The sequence below is a fragment of the Vanellus vanellus genome, assembly GCF_965231255.1.
Source record: "Vanellus vanellus genome assembly, chromosome: 3".
Classification (NCBI taxonomy): domain Eukaryota; kingdom Metazoa; phylum Chordata; class Aves; order Charadriiformes; family Charadriidae; genus Vanellus; species Vanellus vanellus.
In genome coordinates, this window is record NC_138907.1 from 25,878,187 (window position 1) to 25,900,278 (window position 22,092).

At 49.8% G+C, this 22,092-nt stretch overlaps 1 protein-coding gene across 1 annotated transcript in view; it reads right to left on the minus strand.

The window, feature by feature from the left end:
- Positions 1–17,975, minus strand: part of PROX1 (prospero homeobox 1) — a gene marked incomplete at its 3' end in the record, with an annotated part of 44,483 nt that extends 26,508 nt beyond the window's left edge. Inside the window, exons 1-3 of the mRNA XM_082481577.1 lie at positions 17,796–17,975; positions 8,254–10,063; positions 1,597–1,698 (exon numbers count right to left, since the gene is read on the minus strand). Coding sequence (XP_082337703.1) covers positions 1,597–1,698; positions 8,254–9,996 — 1,845 coding nt within the window. The 5' untranslated portion in view covers positions 9,997–10,063; positions 17,796–17,975. The remainder of the gene's footprint in view (positions 1–1,596; positions 1,699–8,253; positions 10,064–17,795) is intronic.
- Positions 17,976–22,092: the final 4,117 nt, after the last annotated feature.

A 22,092-nucleotide genomic window follows, 5' to 3' on the forward strand; every position in this document is an offset into this window, starting at 1 on the left:
CAGGTGGCTTGTAAAGCACTTTTGGGTTTCTCCTGGTGCTGTATGGATGTACGGTGGCACAGAAGCAAATTTCTGAATATTACACAACTTCGTAATACCCCAGAAGACAAAGTCAGCGTGTGCGTGCAAACACGCCAAGTGTGCATCTTCTGAAAAAGCGGGAAAAAAGTGGCGATGCCAGGGAGAAAAACCATCCCCACCTCGGTGTACCTGGCCGTGGGAACACGTAGGGGCAAGGGCGCAGGGCAGCACGGGAGCAGGACCCTGCCCAGCACGGACGCCAGCCCCACAGCTGGCTGCGGCGGCTCGTCGGAGCAGCGGCACCTGAAACGCTCCCTCAGATTCTCCCATTCCAGGTGGATCCACTCTGAGAGCAAACCCTCCACTTGGCCCGCTGCGCCAGGCACGGCTTTTTTTATGTGTTTAATGATTCTGGACTGGCCATTTAGCCTAGGAAGTGCCTGCGTTGCTTCCCCCCCACCACTTTTTATAAATGTTGTCACCATCCGCTCAGCGCATGGCATTGAATGAGAGGAACCTCCAAGGGCACGGCTGTGAGGGGCACGAGTGTACGGAGACGTGCAAGTGCACGCAACGTTAAATGGAAAAAAATAAAGGGAAAAACTGCCAAGAAACTTGACCGAAGAGAACTGATTGGCAGAAACTGGGCCAAGTTCACAAACCTGCGGGATAATCTTCCGCTAAGACCAAAAAAACCCATAACCCAAAAGTGATTAAAAGAAGGATTTCTGTAATTTGGTCGGGAGGGGGAGAATGTAACAAACTAATTTAAGCTAATGTTATGTTTATAAAGTTACTTAGATAATGACACCATGTATGCCATTATAATCATTAAAACCCAATCTATGTTTTTTTTTAAAAAAACTTAGATGATTAACACAAAATCAAGTTGATGTGAAGGAACAATTACTTTTAGAAAAAAAATCAGGAGGTCCTAATATTCTGTAGAATGAGGGAGGATGCAGCTGTATGTCGACAGCTTTCATATCCTCATTTGAATAATGTGGCCTGAATCTGTCACTTTATTCATCCTCCTTATGCTCAGTGTACTCTGCATCAACAACAAATTAAGTTGTAAATAAGAGACAATCATCACTTTTGTTTTTAAGCAGCTTCTGCATGGAGAATTTCAATGTACTGTTTCTTTTTGACAGAAAGAAAGGGATTCTACACTCTGCTTATGTAAGCACAAATATGAGGAAACCAACCGAAATGAAACAATAAGGGAGCACTTCAGAACTGCTCCAAAATGTTCTTGGAAGTACATTTCTACCACCAGTGAAATCTCCTTTTTTAAATCGGCTACGCATACTGAAAACTGTTTCATTTACTGCAATAACTATTCTTACTTTGCTCTAAAATGTCAGTGATTTTTTTTATTTTTAATTTAAAGTCACCCCCTTTCCCCATCTAGGCACAAGCAGGGTACACCTCAACAGGAAGACCAAGTGAATAACGTCAGCTGTAACCTTTGTGCACGCAGAAACACTATTAATCTCTAATAGGACACCACGATACCAATGAGCAAATACAGCATGCAGTAAGGAGAAGGGGAGGGGAAAGAGATTTTCTTACCTTTACGTCTGAGAAGTAGGTTTTCAGCATATTGGAACTTGGGTACCGGGTGTAAAAGAACATGAGCTTGGCCTTTTTCAAGTGATTCGGTGACAAGCCTTCCTGCATGTAGGATTGAATTAGTAAAGGAAAACGCTGTTCTTGAGCAAGCTGTTTCTGAAGGTACGGAGCTAGCAAAGTGCCCCCTTCAATACTCTACAGTTCCCCAGACTACGGGAGAAAATATTAACGTCTAAATTGCTGCGCTGTAATTTTCCGTAAAATAGCTAAACGAGGGATGCGAGGCCACGTCACTTAAACCCTCTATTTCCTATCAGTTTTGGTGCTGGGTCTCGGGAATCTTGCAAGTTTACGGCTCGCGTACCATATGTATGGTCACTTGTTGCTAAGGAAACAAATGCACGAAGCATGTGCTGCAGAAAACTTATCGGGAGCTTTTTCTCCCTCTCCTTTGCGATTCCAGCTAAAGTTTCTTTTGCTCTCAGTGTTGTGCCACTTGCACGAAATAAAGCTAATGCGCGTGAGACAACCGGAGGCGCTTCATCATTTTGAGCAATGTTTGATACGGGCAGTACGTTTCACCTGTTTCATTCGCGTCGATAAATTTTAACATCTTGAGTAACTCTCTCTAATCCTGCCGTGGCTTTGCTCCAGTGGCTGCCTGGCAAATCAAAGCGGGGTCTGTATGAGGCAGAGCCCCTCTGCCGCTCAACGTCCCCGCCACAAACTTGTCACCTCCTGATTTACACAGTTAACTCCTCGGAGAACGAAGCCGTATTTGGGGCTAACCAATCGATAAATGTGGGCTAGCAGATCAATAAATGGCCACTTACCCTATAAGGCAGCCTATTTATCCTGGAAACATCATTACCTTTTAGATCTGTAAACAGAAGCAACGAAAAGAGTTCCCAAGGGAATGTGAAGCTAACCATAACAATCTCGGCTTGCTGATTTTTCTCCCAGCTTCTTGGCTCTCTTTTGTGTACGGCGTGCTAGGACGGCTCTGGTCACATCTGTGCCGCAGGCTGGCCCTGCCATTTCCTCAGCAAATTAATGGCTTTATAATTTATCAGAAATGAAGATGCACGTGGAGAAAATCAATGTGGCCCCCACAAGGTCAATTAAGGGTTCTTCCCAGAAGCTTCTCTAAGGACTGTTTCTCCTAAACACAATTGTTGAAAATTTCACTCGGTTCACACCTTACGGTGGGGGGAGGGTCAACCAAGCTGACAGATGCGCTGCAGCCAAGGTGCCCCTTCCACCTTACGGCCGGGCGCACGTCGGCACAGAACATCTCATTCCAGGCCTCGAGATGGGAACCCCAGACTAATTTTGACCAGCAGGCTACTGATGATTAGCTAGGCTTTTTTTTTCAGCAGAATTCCTTTTTCTTTAATTTGTGAGATCTACTGAAACCCTCCCCCTTTATTTCAGTTACAAGGTTCCTTTTTAGATTGGAAAAATGTAGCATTTTAAAAAAAAAGTCATTGATAATATTAGTTTAAAAACCTCTTATTATCTGGAAGTACATGGAAAACGGCTCAGCTGAACTTGCATTTTGTGTTAGATGCTTAATGATTACAAAGAAGATAATTTATGACTGACATACTTCTTGTGCCAAGAGAAGAGTTGAAAGAACCTCCAGTTACCTCCATTAGACTGATAGAGAAGTCTAAAAGAGCATTACACTCTGCAGTGCCATCTGTCAAAATACGTAAGTGAAATAATAGTAGCAAGCTGTCACCTATTGCTTAGTGATAAGAGTTTTAGACAAATCAAAACTTCTGCGCCAGAAATCCATTTTGTTATGCGATCCTTTCAGGAAAGTGAGGGTCCAAAGGGGTACTCCAATAAGTAAAAGACAAAAAAAAACCCCTAAGTCTCCTTAATTTGCAATTCCTCTGACGCTGACAACATGTTAATATCGGGTTTGGCGGACATTCTCTTTCAATGCAAGCTCAAAGACCGACTTAAACTTTCAGAAAAAGCTCTCATATTTGCTGGATTTAAGCATATTAGACAGTTGTCTGAGCATTTGGATTCCTTCTGCATTTAGGATTTTTAAATATTTTGCGCTCTAATGCCAGAGGATATTGATATTGAATGAAACATGTATTAAAAGATGTTCTGAGACTCAAATTCCCAGAAATCCATTTTTTATTAAAATTATACTTGTTCTTAAGCACTTGGCAGCCTTAAAGCGATATTGAATGTGCAACAAATCTGTATATCTTGATCCTAAGGTTAACGCTTTACTGTGATAAAAGATATGATCTGTAATAATCTAGCAAAAAATAGTCAATGACAGACTTAAGAGCTAAGAATTAGATAACCCATTGCTATTTCAGAAAAAAACTGAACTGACCAATTGCTTAATTTCCTTTTTAAGTGCCTGGGCTGAAAAGCAACTGTTCTTCCAAGAAAGCACTAGCTGTTTCCAGGATACTTACACACGCACAATGACTCATGATGAAATAGATTCAGTAAACATACAGCTGTACCGAACACGAGCTAAGCCCCATTCAAGGCCAGGAAAGAAAACGAGCACAAATAAATATTAAGGAGGTAAAGGGAGGAGGGGTGCCGAATGGAACGCAAACAAGCTCTGTCCCAGCAGCTCGTGTGGCTTGCCTCAATTCTCTTAGCTATAGCTTTGTGAAGACAGATGACATTCAATTCTATGGGTAATGCAAAATAGACAATAACTGCTGAAACTTGAGCCAGCTGCCAGGTGTAAAAAAAAAAAAAAAAAAAGGAAGGAAAAAAAAAAGGAGAGAAAGAAAAGATGATAAATCCATAAATTAATGAAAGACATCTGCTCAGGAACATAAAAGATCAGAGGAACAGTGTACTGCAGCTGAACCTAAAGCGGTGTTCAAACAACCTGAGAGTCTCGGCGTTGTGCGTTTACACAGCACAACGGAGCCTCACCTAACGCAGCAGCAGCAGCAAAAAGGCAAAACGCTAAGAAATAGCAAGTGAAAGACTGGGAATGAAACACATACACACTCTTGTGCGTTTTAACTGGGAAAGAACAGGGGTGGCATTGCGCAGCATTTGACTCATTTGCACTTCAATCCTCCCAGGTAATGCTCCTCTTTTGCAAAAACATTTTTCAGTGGAGATGATCTTCCACTCCCATTACTCTCAGCCTGAGCTCCCACAAACGCCCCAACAGGCTTTGCTAGCCCACACATGTATTAAGCTGAAGGAAAAGAGGTAAGAATAGGCCGTATCAGGTAAAAAATCTGCACTGGCAAAGCCAAGCTGCTCCTGAAGTTACACCTCAGGTGCTTTAAATCAGCAAAGCTCCAAATAGCTGTATCTCAGAGCATCTTCAAGACCCTCCAAAGAACGGGCTGGCTGGAAAGTGTTTGTTCATCGCCCAGGTTCTATCAACAGCACGGAGTTATCCAGCTTGCTGTAAAATCGCTCACTCTTTTTTTAAGTTTAATTAGTTTAATTCTAGTCAGATGTAATAACTCCTCATTTCAAAATGTTGTAATTCACTAATTATAGCTTTCACATATTGGGACTGTGAAACTCATTCCAGTTGGATTGGAATTCTGTTTAAAAGAAATAAAATTGTAGAAAGTTTCACTAATGTTTTAAAGCCTTCCTGCCAGGGAGAGCACGCTAAACTTCTTCACCTTTACAGATGTCTTCGCAGCACACAAACTACTGCTGTGCTTCAATTTTGATCTATGCAAATGCTTTGGGACTGAACAAGGCTATTTTTCTTGAGATGCAAAGAGGATGCATGACAAAGAAAGAGCATGCGGGAAAACAATTCGCTGTCTGTTTCTTTTGGAATTTGAATAAAACTTAATATTTGATTAAACAGATTAGTTTGCAAAGATACAGGCTGTATTCATGACCAAGATGGGAATTCATGCTGCAGGTGCATCTTATCTTGTTTAGCAACATACGCAAACGTTAACCATTTCCTTCTGCAATTCAGCAAAGAACGAGCAGATACATTTTACAGCCGCTGGTTAAAAAAAAAAAAAAAACAAAACAAAACAAAACCCCAAAAAACAGGCTAGTTCAGTGTTTTAGCTTACTACTAAAACCTGAACTTGGCTGTATCTGCTAGTCTTATGTTCTCATCCTGGCTGTATTGTCCAGGAAAACAGATGTTGCTTTCTGCAGGGAAGAAAGATCTGCTTCTCTCAAGAATTATATTCCCTATATGTGCACATTCAACCATGCAAAATAAAAGCGCCACAACAGAATCGACCACAAACAAACCAACATCCGTACTGCGCCTTGCCCTGGAAACTGTAAGCTACCTGGACAAACGAGTGGCTGCTAGAAAAAAAACAACCATCCATCTCCACAGCGGAGCCATATACCAGGGTACACGTTCTGTAGAAGCACTATTTAATAAATCCGTTTGTCCCAACAGGTCTGTATCTAAATGCAGATCAAACTGCAGCCTGCAATAGCGTCTGAGTGGGCAAGCCGGAGAGCTTTCACAATGGCAGAGGAAGACACGGAGCAAGGGAGGAGGAAGGGAATCACTCCTGCACCTGGCGTTTCCCCTGGCTAAGCCTCGGAGCGGCGGGAGACTCTCGCCGCCCCTGTTTTGGCAGAAGCAACAAGCTCCGTTAGCGACTGACCGCCGGTGAGAACGAGCAGGAGAAAGGGGGAGAAACGGCAGGGGTGAGGGAGAGATGCTCCACGGGCGGAGAGGATCACGTGCAGCCTGACAACTACTCCTAGTTCACACCCTTGGCATTTTTCAGCTCTGATCACTCCTCTCCCAGGACAGGAGAACTACTTTCATACAAGAACAATTAGTATGCCACTGTACTGTTTGGTAGAAATTACTTAATTGCTCTGGCCTGAGTCTTGCCCTCAGCTGCCGCTCCTGTTGACCTCGGGACTGCTTTCTGAGCATCGCAGCTTGCATTTCAATATGCAAGAAAGATTTTCATTTTGGATCTCCATAAGTAACGGGCAATAACTGCGAGTGATGCTGGTGTTAGACCGACTCCTCTGTTTTCCCATACAACATACATGGCGAGCTGAAGATTTCCCTGCTACCGAGGCAGCTGAGAGATCCTCTTTTGGCAAAGAGGTCCCTCAAACGTCATGTCCACTACCAGCTGGCTCTTTTAAAACACCAACAGCTAAGGAAGGTGCTTTCAAAGTGGGAACCCTTCCCCCTATCGAAATGGGACTATTCATAGAGGTCAGACAGCAGCAATTCTTGACTCAGACTTGACCTAAGTTACATCAAAGGCTGGTGGCGATAGGCTCTTGGACCTGCAGCACCTGGTGCCCACTGCCATGGGAGGAATGGGAAGTCCAGGCAACCAGCGGGTCTCAAGCCCTGCCAGCACCCTCCTGAGGATTTAACACGTCTACACGAAATGTGATTAAATTTATCTAAACCCACCAGAGTTATTAATCGCCTAGAAGATACCCGGTGATGGTGCACAGCCTCATGCATCCGCCTTCATGTGATACTCCTGGAAAGAGGACAAGTTCCTCAGCATCACTGCTATTACTCAGGGAGGGGCAGAGTTATTCAATCGGAATTACTTTCATCAGCTCAGGAACGAAATTAGCTGCATCTAAGGCTCTGTGCTTGTGCTGTTGCCTTCTGCTGGGCTCTTGGAGCCTGGATAAAATGTTGATCTGCCCTTCATTCAAAGTCCTCAATTTTAGCATTGGGCAGACACAGTATTTTATTCACTTTTAATACAACTGTACTAGGAAGAAAAATCTTTTGACCAAAAAGCACATTAGGGGAAAAGATGCAAAGAGTGGGAGGTGTTATTGCTAAAAACAAAAAAAAATATCTAGTACTAGTTTCCAGGAAAAAAAGAAAGAGCATGACTATGTCTGGATATGCCTAAATAGAGGCAGAGATGTATTTTTTCCCCTAACTAAAGCCTGCTATTGAGCTAAAAAAGAGATTTTATTATCATCTTTTTTTTAAGCAGGGGAAGTGTCCTGTAAATTTAATACAGCTGAAGTTTTATATTTAATTGTTCGCTCTAGCTTTCCAAAATAATTTGCTTTGTGTATGTTAGGACAAAAGATTTCTGTGTATGGCTGAACAGAGGTTAATCATGCATAGCAGGCAGCTGCACAAGGGCTGAGGAACAGACCTCTGGGTGGGAGAAAGAACTTGATGCAGCCTGAATATATCAGTACCTGTGTCTTTTGTGCTTCGTCTCCCTTACGGGCTCGAGAGCTGAAGGCTCACCATGACCAGACCGTGGCTCTCTGTGAGCCCCGGCCATGACACCATTAACGCAGGTCATGCATTGGCCTGGCAGGGGAGGGAAAGGAGGCAGCCGTGGCTTGAAAGGGTTTTGGCCGAGGGCGACGTCCCCTCCATCACCTCCCTGCCTGGGGAAGGACCTGCCGGCCCTGGGAAACCCACCGGCACCTGGGTCGTGGGCTTGGCTCAGTTTCTGACCCCACGGGATGGTCTAAAAGGCTTGGGGAGAGGGGTGGCTAATTTATGTGAACGCTGTTGCTGAAGGAGCGCCATCAGCCAACGCCTGGCGTTGTATTTGGCCTCCCCAAGCCCCCCACCTGCTCCCCCACAACTGCCCCGCTCCTGCAGCCCCCAGGGGAAGCCCCGGGATGTGGGCATGGCCCCTCGTCCTCTCCCTCCAGCCACCGCTGTGTTATCACTCGTCTTTCAAAAAAGGATATTGCGCTTCCCGAGTAGGGTGAGATTTCAGACATGTCTTGCAGGTCGCCGCACTCGGACTTTATGAGGGACAAGGAGAGGCCCTCGGCGGCACTGGGGGGGTGGGCTGGCGAGCAGGGGTGGTGGTTCATATGGTGCGACGACATCTTGGTCCTCAGGCTGGTGGTCTCCCGGGTCAGGTCGAGGGATTCGGGGGAGGCGCGCTCTTTCCCCGGGAAGGAGGCCGACGGGGCACCCAGGGGGCTCTGGAAGGGGTAGGCCATGAGGGGCAGTGGGAAGGGGTGACGGAAAGAGGAGGTGGAGAAGCCAGCAGTGGCCGAGAGCGGGGACTGGTGCAGGGAGGCGTGATGGCCGCCAGCTGGCGGGGCCGAGGCGGATTGGTCGGAGGAGTTTTTGCGGACGACAAGGGGCAGCGCTTCGGTTTGGTCGGTGGCACCGGGCATGGGGACGCTGCCGAAGGTGTCAAGGGGGTTGGGAATGATGACGTCCCCGAAGCACTGCAGGCGCTGGTTGGCCGTGTGGAAGTTGTGGTTCTCCCCGTTGACGGCGAACCTCGCCTGCGGGATCTGGAGAGGCGGGAAGACCTGAGGAAGCTGGCGGGAGGGCTTGGACGAGAAAACCTTGACCACCGTGTCCACAACTTGCGACATGGCGGTGTTGAGCTCCTGCTTCAGCGTCTCGGCCAAATGTTTGCCTTCGGGGTGGAAGGCGTTCGGCCCTTGCTCCTTCTCCTTGGGACCTTCTCGTTTTGGCTTGTTCTCCACAATCTCCTGCTCCCGGATGAGGGCCCGTGCCCGGTCGATGAACTGCCCCGGGTCCAGCTCGCACATCTCGTTGTCCGACCTGCCGACGGAGTCGCCGCCCCTGGCGTCCATGGTTTCGGAGCGCATGCTGTCTTCAGACAGGTTGCCATCTTCATCATTTTCGGAGTCAGTACTGTCATAGATCTGGTAGAACTTCTCCTGCAGCTGGCGCAGCTGCTTCTGCATGTCCTCCAGCTGCTGCTTCAGCTGTCTGCGCTCCTCTCGCTTCTGCTCTTTCCTCGCCGAAACCAGCTGCTGGAAACTCTGCTGCTGCTGTTGCGGCAGCTTTTGCTTGCGTTTGTTTTCTCTATAACTTTCTCGGGGACTCACAGACTGCGGAGCTATTTCTCTTTCGTTTTCATTGCCCCTTAATGCCACGCTGGGGGAATGGCTCATACCCCGAATTATATTCTCAACCCGGGCGCGTTTAGCTCTCAGGTGCTCGTCGCATAACCGATCCACATCAAACTGGCTCATAGTCGGCCTGCCAAAAGGGGAAAGACACTCTTGGGGGCTGTCTCTTGAAGAGTTGCTGCATACATCCTCCTGATGTACTTCTGAGCCTGTACTAGAGAGACCGCTGGCTTGGAAACTGGGCTCCGTGCCACCATTTTTGTTCATGTTATTTTTCAACAGCTGGGAAATTATGGTTGCTCCTGGAAAAGGCATCATGGCATCTTCATATGAGTTCGCCCTCTTCAGCAGCTTGCGGAGTACATTTGACTTTTCCCCATCTGCATGCTGCACCACTGAATACTCGACATCCTGCTCTGAACCTTGGGGATTCATGGCACTAAAAAACGTTGCTCTTGCCTTTGCAAAAAATGCAGATGCTGTCCCTACCGTCCTTTTCACTCCAATGTCAACTCTTCTTCTCTTGGTTTGCCTGCTTAAGAGGGCTGTGCTGTCATGGTCAGGCATCACTGGACTGTTATTGTGCCATCTTCAAAAGCTTGTCAGCTGGGCTCAGCTCAAGAATCCTGGGACCCTGGCCAACAGAACAAAAGGACTGATGAATCATTTTCTTTAAATTTCTCCAAATTTCCTGACCTCAATCCTGAATAAAATGCAAAATGCATAGGCTCTGGGATTTATGGCACATTACAATTATTGCAATTTATTATGCACTCTGCTTGAAATGAAACATTTTTAAATATTTCTGCTCCACTGGTTTAAGATGGATTAAGATTTAAAAAAGCAAAAACTGCTTAAGCACCAGTAATATGATTCTCTTGCACAAATGCCTAAAATGATACTGTTTATCTTCAGAAGAAAGAGTAGATTAGAAGAACACAGCCTCTGACAACCAATTGATTAAATTTAGGGCATTGAGATACATGTTACAAAAGAAGATGAAAGTACTCCTTATTTAAGATTTATTGTTAAAACAAGAAATTGTATAAAATTTGGATTAAAAAAATTCAATTGCGATGTAAAAACCATAATTGTAGTTTTGCTTTTTAAAGAGAGATAAAACTGGTAAATAAACATTCGAAGGTCAAAACAACAACTTTCACTTAATTGTAGGTAGGATAGTATATGTGTATATGAAAGGCAAAGAAATCATAGATGCATTTAGGCTTACACTGGGAAAAAAAAAAAAACAACCCTCTCTTAAATCATTAGGGAAACATTTATTCAGCAAAGCAAAAATGCATTAAAATATTTTATGGTCGGGATTATAATATTTACAGAGATGTGATCAAATAAAGGCCAAAATGTACTTCGTTAAGACAGCCTCGGATGTACCCGTGACTAGCCACGACACTGTTTTGAATTCCCCGTACATTCCTTCCCTTTTCTTAACTTATATTCTCCAAGCAAGCCCCGCTACCAAAGGCTGAAGATTCTGTATTTCGTACACTAAAATACATGACGTTAAATTTTTCGCATAGCAGAAACGAGGCATGTTCAGTGTCACATCTCTCTGCTTTAGAAAAATCTCCAAGAACAGTATCTCGAATGCCCAGCGAAGCCCTTCTTACATGTAATATTTTGAATACACAGAATCTTATTTCCTGTGACATGCAGAAAAGATGAGAAAAAATATGGAAAGATGAAAGAAATAACATCAATCAGCTGCGTGAGAAAGGAAGATACCTTCTCTTTATATGAACTCTCATTGTTTCCCAGGAACACAGCATAAAAAGATAACACACTTCCTTGCATTTTGTAAAAGGCTCTTGACATAATTTGTGACTTATTAACTAGTGATGCTAAACTCACATTGCACATAAAGCACTAGACGCTCTTTCCTGTTTCTTAAAATTTAACACTGAGAAAATTAAAATATTTTTCATGCGAGGCTTATCTAATATTAAACTTTACATTTGCTTAACAGAGCACAATCTTCACAATAACAGGGTATATTGCCAAAGGCAGCATGCAGACTTTTTGGAATTGCTCCCATCTCTTTCGGTTCACCTGTAAAAACATCTACGTGCTCCCTAGGACTGCATCTGTGGCTAGTTTTAAAGAATGACTATCCATGCAAATAGGCATAATTTCAGCATGAAATAATCTGTAAAATCAAGACAGTAGTCAATGCTTAGTTTGCAACCAGGATGAAAAAAAAAAAAAGCTTGTAATACTTAGAGACATTATGTTTATTCTGCAGCCTTTGCCCACGTATTCTGGGTGTACTAAAAGAATTTTCAGAGCTTTGGTGTCAGAGACAGTTATGCAAGGGACGTGATGTTTGTTTACATTACTGGCTCCTTGCACACAGGAAAGCAAAGAGTGATAAAAAGAAAAAAAAAAAAAAAAAAAGTAATGAATTCAGATGGGAAATCCAGAGCCTTAGAGTGTTATCAGGACGCTGCCTTCAGAGATCATTCCTTATCAAGAAGCACATTAAGCAAGTGAAGTTTGGAGACCTCACGATAATAATAAAATAACAAGGCGTTCTGTTCCAGGGGCCAAATTCTACCACCTGCACACTGGGTAGCATCCACCCTGCACACATCCCACTCCCCTGGAGTCCAGGGATACCAAAATCCCGTTACGTGCCAGTGGTCGGATCAGGCCCTGCTGGGCAGTACGTGGGGTAAACGACTGTCTCCTGCTTTCTCTCCATTAATGCAAAAGCAGTTTTTCAGGGGGCAGAAACAGGCTCAAACAACTAGGTCTCCCCCTAAAAAAATCTGAGCAGAGTTGGGATTTCAGAAGGGTTGTTTTTGTAAATAAACGGCCAAAGTCCTCAGGGGGTGAAGAGGGGTGACCACCGCCGGAGATTTTAAGCAGGCGATACTGGCACAGAATAAACCAGGGTCAAGGTTGACCTTTCTGTCTAGTGGTGTTCATTTGAAAGCGATATAAACTAATTGCAAGATAGCCGAAAGAGCCCTTGCTTACTGCACATAAGATATTCTAAAGGCATTCTGCGTAAAGATAATACTTGCCAACAGGAAATAAAGCCCAACCCAAACCACCAACACCGAAAACCTTCACGATTTTCCTTCCTTTTCTGTAGTCAAGCTACGCTTGATTGAGATCCAGCAATAAGTTCCCAGACTCGCATCAAAAAACTCATGTCAGGTTTCAAGTTTTGCACGTTTCCCAGCAAAATTGAGGTGCCTGACCACTGTTTCCCTCTCTCTTGCCCAATCCCAACCAAGGACATGCATGGGGAGGGCTTGCTGTACCCTTGAGTCAGCAGCTCAGGAAACAGGCTGTCCTGCGCCAGGTTGGAAGGTCATTGCCACGCATCCTTCCTCCCCAGTGTCCATTTTCCTTTCCCTGAGCCCCCATACCAGCAGCTGCTCGCCTGCCCATTCCTGCCACCGCAAACATGCGGCAGGAGGTGCTCCGGAGCGATGCCCCCTCCTTCCCTCGCTGGAAGCTGAAAGCATCGGAGTTATCGTACCCACTTAACCTGGGTATTAAGCAACGTCTCCATTTGCCCTGGTGTTATCCCGAGCCTACAGACTGCCAGCTTTAAGGCTTACGTGCCTTTCGGCTTAAATATGAGAAATAGTTCTACTTTAGCCTGACAAAACAGAACGGTTATCGAACAGCCAGCTAATATTTTGGTCTCAGAGGACCAAAACCAATTCACACCTCAAGGGAAGCGGAATGGCACGTACAGCGGGATGCAAAATCCCAGCCACGACAGGCAGACTTCGAGACTGATTAGATTAGAACGGGACGAATAAGGAACTCTTGTGGGGGAAAAAAAAAATAAATTAGGAAGTTTGTGCCCTTTACGTAGTACCAGTACTTTGGCTGCACATTGTCTCAAAACTATATTTCATACATCTAATGTCTCTGTACAGCTATCCAGAAATATGTAGCCAGAAAGATAGCTCAGGTTGTCAAGATCTATGTAGAAATCTTCAGAAGCATCATTTCTTTCTGAGCTACAGAGTTTTAAATTTGTGAAGGTTAAATTTGCTTTACACGTCACTTTTGATAGTCCTTGCATGCCAAGTGTAGTTTATGTTAAATTTACCCTCCACATCTCGAGCCTCAACTCGCACGATGCGGCTTTCTCAGAAACCAAACATTTTCCATGCCCATGTAATTAAAAATCATACCAGGGGCCTCAGCACTTTATAAGTCCATCCATAAACATAGCTTGCAGTATTTTATTTACAAATTTATTTGCAAAACTTTTGTTTAAGGAGATAGGATTAAAATGTAGCTATGAATAACCTCTTAAGAGCACAGCAGCTACAGACATGGGTTTATTTCATATCCATTTGATATGCATTGAGATTTTAACTGGAAACAGATTAATTTCCAGGTATCCAAGAATTACTGTTACCAAACCTTTGGGTAGAAGGGTGTTTAGAGAGGAATATGATGTCAGGTATTTAACCGCACTCGCTGCAAATAAATCAATTTCTGCAATCAATTTCGGTAATCAATTTTGTTAACTCATCTCGATCTACAAAGATGCGGATCATTTTCTCCCAGATTAATTCATACACCTATGAGATGCAAAGGAGATGTAAATTCAAACTCACCCTCCCCAGCCACTCTGAAGGACCTAAACAGTCATTAAATACACAGCAGCAAAGTGCTAAACTTGACGAATATTCAAGGAGGAATTCAAGGAGATATCAGTTTAGAGAGCTGAAATTGTTCCTATCTTTTCACAAGCCGACTACTTCCTTTGGGCCAGCGTCTGCCTGCTTCATGTCAGCCCATTATGCCAATACCACACGAGAAATTTAACACGCTTCTGCTAATAGAAATATTTAGATCTTTCACTCTAAAGCTCTACACGGGGTATGGCTTTGCCAGAACCAGCCAGGAAGCGCAGGGTGAAAATTATTCCAGTCAACAGCATTTCACGCACAAAACCACAGCTAAAATCTGAAGAACAGATGACATCTATTCACCACAGATCTGTTCAGCGTTAAAATCACGTCGGCCACTAATGAGAAAGTACTACCTTTTCGTACAGCTCTGACACAAGTTTTCCTGGGAGAAGGGGTTACCCAACTCCTTTAGCTGAGACACGTATTCAAAGAATTTGAAACAAGGCAGAAATGATGAGCAAATAAATGTGCAGCAACAACTACTTTATTAGGATTTCTCCATAAGAAGTAAAAATTAGAGCCTGACTTACTTCAAAATTAGGCTACCTGCTCTTCAGCCTTAAAGAAAAAAGCCAGCCTGGTTCTACGAACCTGGTGATACCCAGGGCCCAATCCAGCCGGGCATTCAGCAATTCCCGTGAATGCCAAACATCCTCAATACGCATTGACTACAGGGGCAATTGACAGAGCTCACTAACAGGAGGGATTCGGCACCTTGTTAGTTCAGGCCTTTATTTTGGGGAGATGCAAGGCCCTCCATCACGTATCCGTGCTCGGCATTGCTTGAGGAAACAGATTCTTTGAATGAGAAAAAGAAATCAATCTGCTCAAGGTAGAAAATTGAAAACATTTTCCTCCTCTCATGCCAGTTTGGTCCTTGTTATTTCACTGGTCGTGAAGAAAATAACTCACATGGTCTCTGCGCAGAGACAATACTGAAACGTTCACAAGATTCCTACTACGAACTCAGCCCAAGTTTTCCAAGACATTTTTTTCCACGCTACACAGTGTCGTTAAATCACAATTCTTGAATTAGTTAATCTAGCAGTTAGGCTGCACTTTGAGACAGAATAAATCACGATTTAGAGACTGCAAATTGCAGTATTTACAATTCCGCCCTGAATCAAATTAAACTCCAATTTCAAAATGTGTCCATTCTTACAACTATCTTAATTTATCAACCGATCATAAAAAAGACAAGTCATATAAACTGAGAGGCCTTGGAGTTCAGCTGGCAGGAAAGTTAACCGTATATACTGACAGTGCCATTCAGTGAATGTGAGATACTTTATGGAATAATTTAATAGGGAGCTGTTAGCAAAAAGTATATACATTGTACTTTTTATCACAGTTCAACTCATGAAATGTTGATACTCTGTCTACCCTTGAGTATTAATAAACATTTCACAGTATGTGATATTGCTGTTAAAGGTAAACTCTGGACAAAAAGCAGATAAAATAAATGCAAACTGAGCTGCAGCGGTCGTAAACTTTACATGATTGATGGCAACTTGCAGAAAAACTGCGAGAAGAAGACGTAAAGGGTATGTGCCACATGCAAATCTACGGGTAAGGAAACTGCCTCCGTGTAATTCATCCTTCGTGCTGCCAAACCTCTACAGATGATGGAAGTGACAAATAATCTGAGCTTTTACACCTCGTGGTGACACAGCCGTGTTTCTGTACCCTGCATTAGACAGCACTGGACCTTTCCGCCACTGAGCAACGGCCACGGATGCGCGGATGCGCTTCCACGTGTCCCCTGCCCGTCCCCAGACCTGGATGAGGGTTTTGGGGTGACACTCGCCGTGCTGCCAGAAACACCACGGTGTTCCCAGTCAGCGCTTGGGACCTGTGGGAACCTAGCGGGTTTCCAAATCCTCTCCCTGGCAACTTTTGCCCGACATTCAAGGGCACCTCTCGCCTGCAGCCGTTTCCCCCGCCAGCCCTGACTGACTTCTCCTACTTTGTCAAAGATATTTAGTTAATATCCTCCGTATCCATTCTTTCCGCAGACGGGGCACACGTAGGTGACACTGACCCCTCCGAGAGCTCCATCCCACCTCGGACGCGCCTTTCGGGGGCACAGACCGCCCGCAGACACCCAGTTACCGACTTGCTTCCCGGGGCTGACCCCGCCAGCCGTCCCGACCGCACCGGGAGGCGGCGGCGGCCGAGACCCCCCCCGCGCCCCACTCCGCCGTCGCCCGCCCATACGCGCAGCGGCGCGCACCTGCCCGCGCCCCCGGCGCCTCTGCCCGGCCAGCCGCCGCCCCGCCGCTCGGCGACCGCGGGGGATACGCGCAACTCCCCCCTCCCCCTCCCCCCCCCCCCCGCCTTCTCCTCCGCAGAGACGCGCGGACCTCAGGGCGGCCCCGCTCCGCCCCCGCGGAGCAGTGCCCCGGCTGCCCGTCGTGCCGCCCGCTGCCGTCGGACCCCGTATTTTCGGTGTGTGTTGTCGTCCGTGTCGTCCCCCCCCCCCGCCCCTCCATCCCCCCTCCCCATCCCGGGCCGCTCACCCCAAACACAGCCCTGCGCGCCCCCTGCGCGCAGCCCCCCCGCCCACCGGCACCGTCCCCTCCTGCGCTTTAACTCCGTTTAAACACATGGCAAAGTACCGCGGATCACTCAGCCGATAAACAGAAAATGAAAAAAGCGAAGAAAGATCTCTATCAAAGGCTAAGAAAAAAAATAAATCCGCCCCCCCCCAAGAAAAAACAAACAACAACCAAACAAACAGAAAGTACCAATAATCCTAATCTTTTCCCAGATCAAGGCTCTTATCCCGCGACTTGCATTTGATCTCTTCTCATGTGCTCGCTACCTACCAACTCAAATCCCATTTTCTATACATTTCCACAATTCGCGGCTCGTCCCACCCTCGGGAAAAAAAAACAAAAAAAAAGTAATTGCGAGGATAAGAAGAACAAGAATAAAAAGTCCCTGCCCTTCCCGGTTTGGGTTAAAAAGGAGAACTAGCGACATGCAAATGACAAGCAAATTGGAAGAGACAAAAAGAAAGGCAGCTATAATAAACAAGACAAAGAGGAGGCTCAGAGGACCGGAGCAGGAGTTTAAAGCAGGGGATGGGGAACTTCGGCGGGGACAGGGGGGGGGAGAGGAGGAAGCTGGGAACAACAAAAAAGAAGCGAAATAGCGAGTGCGTTTTCCGTCCCCGCAAAAGTGCCCTCCAACCCAGGGAATAAAATAAAGACCGGGTCCACAAAAGGTGGCAGCGAGAGAGCGAAGGGGAAGGGGGGGGTGGGGGTGGGGGGGAGGATCACCTAACAACGAGCAGGTCACTTACTCTTCAGCCCTGGGCAGGCTACGGGGAGCGCTCCATCGGGCTCGGCGCTTACCGATCCTTACCGCTTTAGCTAGCGGGGAATTACAACTACTCAGCTAATAAACTCATTGCAATTTTGCCCCCCCTGGAAAAAGAAGCACAGGTTTGATAACGGTGGATGAGCGTTTTGCCGGGGATTTCATTTCCCCGCCCCGGACCATTTAAAGCAGCCCAAGCAAGTGCGAATTAATATATATATATATATAAAAATATAAATAACAACAATAATAATAACAAAAACCACAAATAAAAGACACGAAAAGGCCGAAAACAAAACCCCCAAAAGCCGTGAGGGACGGAGGGGGCGCGGAGCGGGAGCGGGTACTTACTCCGTGCAAAGGCGACGAAACTGAGCCTCGGCTGTGTTTTGGGGTTTTTTTTTTTTTTTTGCCGGTGGACAGCGAGGCGGCGGGCGGACACGCACACGCACACGCACATGCACACACACACACACACACACACCGCACGCGCCCCGCACACTCGCGCGCACGCGGGCGGGCGGGCACGGGCGCAGGCGGACACACGCGCGCGCGCAAGCCGGCTGAGCCCCGCCGCCGCCGCCGCCGCCGCCGCTGATGAATATGATAATCTGGGGCGAGGGCGGGCAGCGGGCGCGGGGCCGCGGGCGCGGAGCTGAGGGGCGGAGGAGCGGCGCGGAGCGCGGAGCGGAGCGCAGCGCAGCGCGGAGCGGGGCAGGGCTGGGCTGGGCTGGGCTGGGCTGGACTGGCCGAGCCGAGCGAGCGCTCCGCACCGCCACAAGATTTACTTTAAGACACAGCTGAAGGAAACAGGAAGACTAGACGTCACGCTCGGGAGTGACGTGGGCCCGGCCCGGCGCCCAATCGGGAGGCTCCTTGGGACGGACGGGGGGGAACGGGGAGAACTTGGCAGGAGCGGGGAGAGAGGAGAGGGGAGAGTTGGAAGTGGGGGGTGGGGGGGGAGGGAGGAGGAGGAGCCGCCCCGCCCCCGCGGGAAGGTGGCGGCGGCCGCGCACCTGCGTGGGGGACGGACGGACGGACACGGGGCGGGAGCGCCGACGGGGCGGCCCCCCCCCCCCCCAATCCTCCGCCGCGCACGGGTGACAAAAGCCGCCGTGTGTGTGTGTGTGTGTGTGTGTGTGTGTGTGTGTGTGTGTGTGTGTGTGTGTGTGTGTGTGTGTGTGTGTGTGTGTGTGTATATGTGTATATGTGTAGAAACTTTAGGAAAGTCATCCCCGCGGGGGATGCGCTGCGGTGCCCCACGCAGGACAGTTTTCCACGTGGGAAAGTTTTCCACGCGGGAAGGATTCCGCAGAGGAGTGCCGGGTTGGGGCGGGGGGGCTGCTTCCCCCCGGGGTGCGCCTCTTTCACCCGTTAAGCATCGGGGCGGTGAAGCGAAACGCCGCTCGCGGGCGCTGACCCCCACGCAGGTCGCAAACTTTTTAAGAGAAGCGGGTGCGCGGCCGCCCACCCTCCCCCCCCCCCCCCCGTCGCCCCACGCCCGCGCAGCGCGGGGCCGTAAGCGTGGGCCGCGCGGGTCGCTTTCCACGGGCGAGGCAGAAAATAAAGACGAAAACGAGCATCAGGTCGCGCCGCGTGGAACCCGCGGAACAGCGCGCCCCGAGTTTCGCTCAACTTAAACTCGTCCCCAGCGCAGCACAGCCCGCTCCCGCCGGGAAAGATTTGGGCTTTTTTTTTTTTTTTTTGGGGGGGGGGGGAGACCCAAAAGAGGATCTTCCCAGCAGGTCCGGGCTGCAATCCGGACCCAAACCTGCCGGGCGCGCTTTGTCCCGCCGTGAACGCGGGTGTCCGTGGCGTGGGGCCGGGAGAGCCCTCACCCCCGCCCCGCCTGCCGCGGAGGGTCGCCCGGCGGAGCGGCGAGGCTTCCCGTAGGAAAACAGCCTTAGGCTGGCGGGCGGCGGGGGAATAAATTGAGGAGCGGGAATAACGTCCTGCGGAGGGACAGAAGGGCGGCGGAGCGCTGCCGGGCGCTCGGCGGCAGGTAAGGACGGCGCTGCCTCGCCGAGCCCGTCCGCGCCCGCCCCTCGGGGCTGTCCGTGCCGGGCCGGCGGGAGAGGGAGCCCCGAGCGGTAGGGAGAGCCCCGACGGAGCGAGGGCAGGCGTGGCTGGCCCCCGCCGAAACTTGCGCCGCCGCTCCGAGCCAGCGGCGAGGGGCCGGGCCGCGCCTCGCCCCCTGCCCGCCCCGCTGCTGTCGGCGCGGGGACCCGCTCCGCTCCCCCCCCCCCCCCCGCTTTCTCCTTTGAGGATCTGTCTCACTAGAGCGGAGCCGCGGCGCCCAGCTTCACGCGTGGGTGCGGGCTCATTCCCCCCCCCAGCCTCCCGCGGGGCTGGCCGGGCGCGGAAGCCCTTCGGCGGGGCGCGCTGCGAGGGCTACGCTCGGCGGCCAAAGTTTGGGAGCCGGCACGGACAGCAAACCCGCCCCCCTCCTCCCCCGAGTCCTGCCCTGCCCGGAGGGGGAAGGGGGAGGTCGAAACGCGGGGCTCCCCGCAGCGGCTCTTCTCCCCGCGGCCCGCCGGCGGGGAGCGGGGTCGCTGACGCGGGTGGGCGGGTGGGTAATGTGACAAACCAGCCGCCGCGGATCACTGAGAAACCGCTCGGGACCGGCCGAAGCGGCCCGGTCGGGTTGCCCGAGCTGCCGCTTGGGAAGCCGCTCCCGGGTTCAGCCAACCTCCCCGCCGCTGCCCCGGCCGGCGGACCGCGAGGAGACGCAGCCGGTAACACCCGCCCTAGAGCCCCGCACCGGTGCGGGCGGCGAAGCCTTTCGGGCCTCCCCCGGGAGGCAGCGCCCGGCCCGTCGGGGCGCGCAGGGCGGGAGACGCCGGTAGCCCCGGCCCGCCGCGGTGCGGGGCGAGGGTCCTGCTTTTTTACCGCTGCCCTCCCCGGCCCCCCCGGCGGTGGGAGAGCCCCGCTGCCCGCCGTGCCGGGCAGCCCCGCACTGCCCGGCGCCCTCGCAAGCCGTGCCGCGCCGTGCCTGGCTCCAAGGCCCGTCCCGAGGCCGGCGCTGGCCCCCTCAGCGCCCTGCCTGACCGCAAATTCCCCGCTGCAACGGGGACGCGTCCCGGTGCGCTCCGCTGCTGCCGCTTTCGTCCCCCAGCCCGAGCGCCGGGCGGCCCCGGAGCGGTGCGCGGTGCCCGTCGCGCCCTCCCGGCCCGCGGGAGCCTCTCCCCGCCGGGACGGCTTCGCCGCCGGGTGTTTTAACGTGACACCTTCGGGGCCGCCGCCGCCGAGCAGCGACGGGGCAGGGGCGGAGGGCGAGCGGCCCCGGCGGCGGCCCGCGCTGCGGTGCGCGGGCGCGGAGAGGCGCGCACGGCCGGCCCGGCCCGGCCCCGGCGGCGGAGGGCCCTCTCCCCGCTTGTTCTTGCCGGGGTGACATGTTCAGCCTCCCGTTGTAGCTGTAAGTGCCGCAGGGGCTGCGGAACAAGGGTGCAGAAGTGTGTCTGGACGCAGGGGGAGATAGGCTAAATTTGGCGGGTGAATGACTCGCTTGAATTCTTTCTTTTTTTTTTTTTTTTCTTTTCTTTTAAAGGACACCGGGATACACGTAGAGGTGAAGCCGAACCGTGCAAACGCTAGTAAATAGATAAATAGCTGCCTCTGACGCCGAGTTTGTTACTACCGGGGCTCAACTTAACTTCAGCCACTGTGGAGCTACCCAAAAGAGAAACTGAGGGCGCTGGGAGCGAAGCGATGTCCCCAAGGTCACTCGGCGGAGCAGTGGCAGCCAGCCTGGCCCCTGCCCTGGGTACCGTGTGCGCAGGCTTCCACCCGCCATCCGGCCCCGCTGCGGCGGTTCTGTAGCTGCTTGCAGGTTACCCTCCTCCAGCCCCGTGTCTTGCAACTTTTTCAGTTCTGAACACACCGGCCCTGCGACCTGCCACACCAGTAAGCCCAACTGGAGCAAAATGCATGCCTTCCACTCGCCCACCATCTTGGGCACTGAATGCTCCAGACCCTTTCTCTTAATCCTGGAGGATAGGCAGCCTCCTAAGGAATGCGAGTTTCGAAGCTCAGCAGCAGAAGTAAACCACTGCCCATCACCCAGATTTTAGAGGTGGAGGAAAATCTCTTCTTCCTCCAGAATTTAATCCCTCAGAAAGGGTCCAGGGGACCCTCGTGCCAGCACCTCATGCTCAGGATTTGTAGGGAGCAACGTTGTCCCTGGTGCCACCTTCAGGGCCTGGTGGCTTGGGCAGTGGCGGGGCACCCTCCCGCTGCTGTGGGGTGGGTGTGTGGCTGTTTCTGTCCCTCGCTGTCCCCTGTCCCCTGAGCGACTGCGAGCGTGGTCGCTGCTAGTGAACTGCCATAGATTCCAGTCTCGCTTTAAACTTCCATACAAATCTCAGGTCCTCTTCCTGGTAATTAATAGATCGTGAGGTAGTCACCAGATCCTTTTCTTGGTCATTAATAGATTATAAGGTTGTCACACTGTTTATTTTCTGAGTTGATGGGTTTTTTGGATCCCAGCAAAAAGTAATCTATGTTCACAAAGTTTGGATTCAAAGCCCAGGTCTGCTCAGGTCTGTGGGTTCTCTTCTGCCCTCTGCCTAACACTTGGTGTCTGTCATGAACGTCAGGTCAAAATACTCCATTTCCTCCAGGTACGGGGGTTGTCAGGTCTATGTTCAGC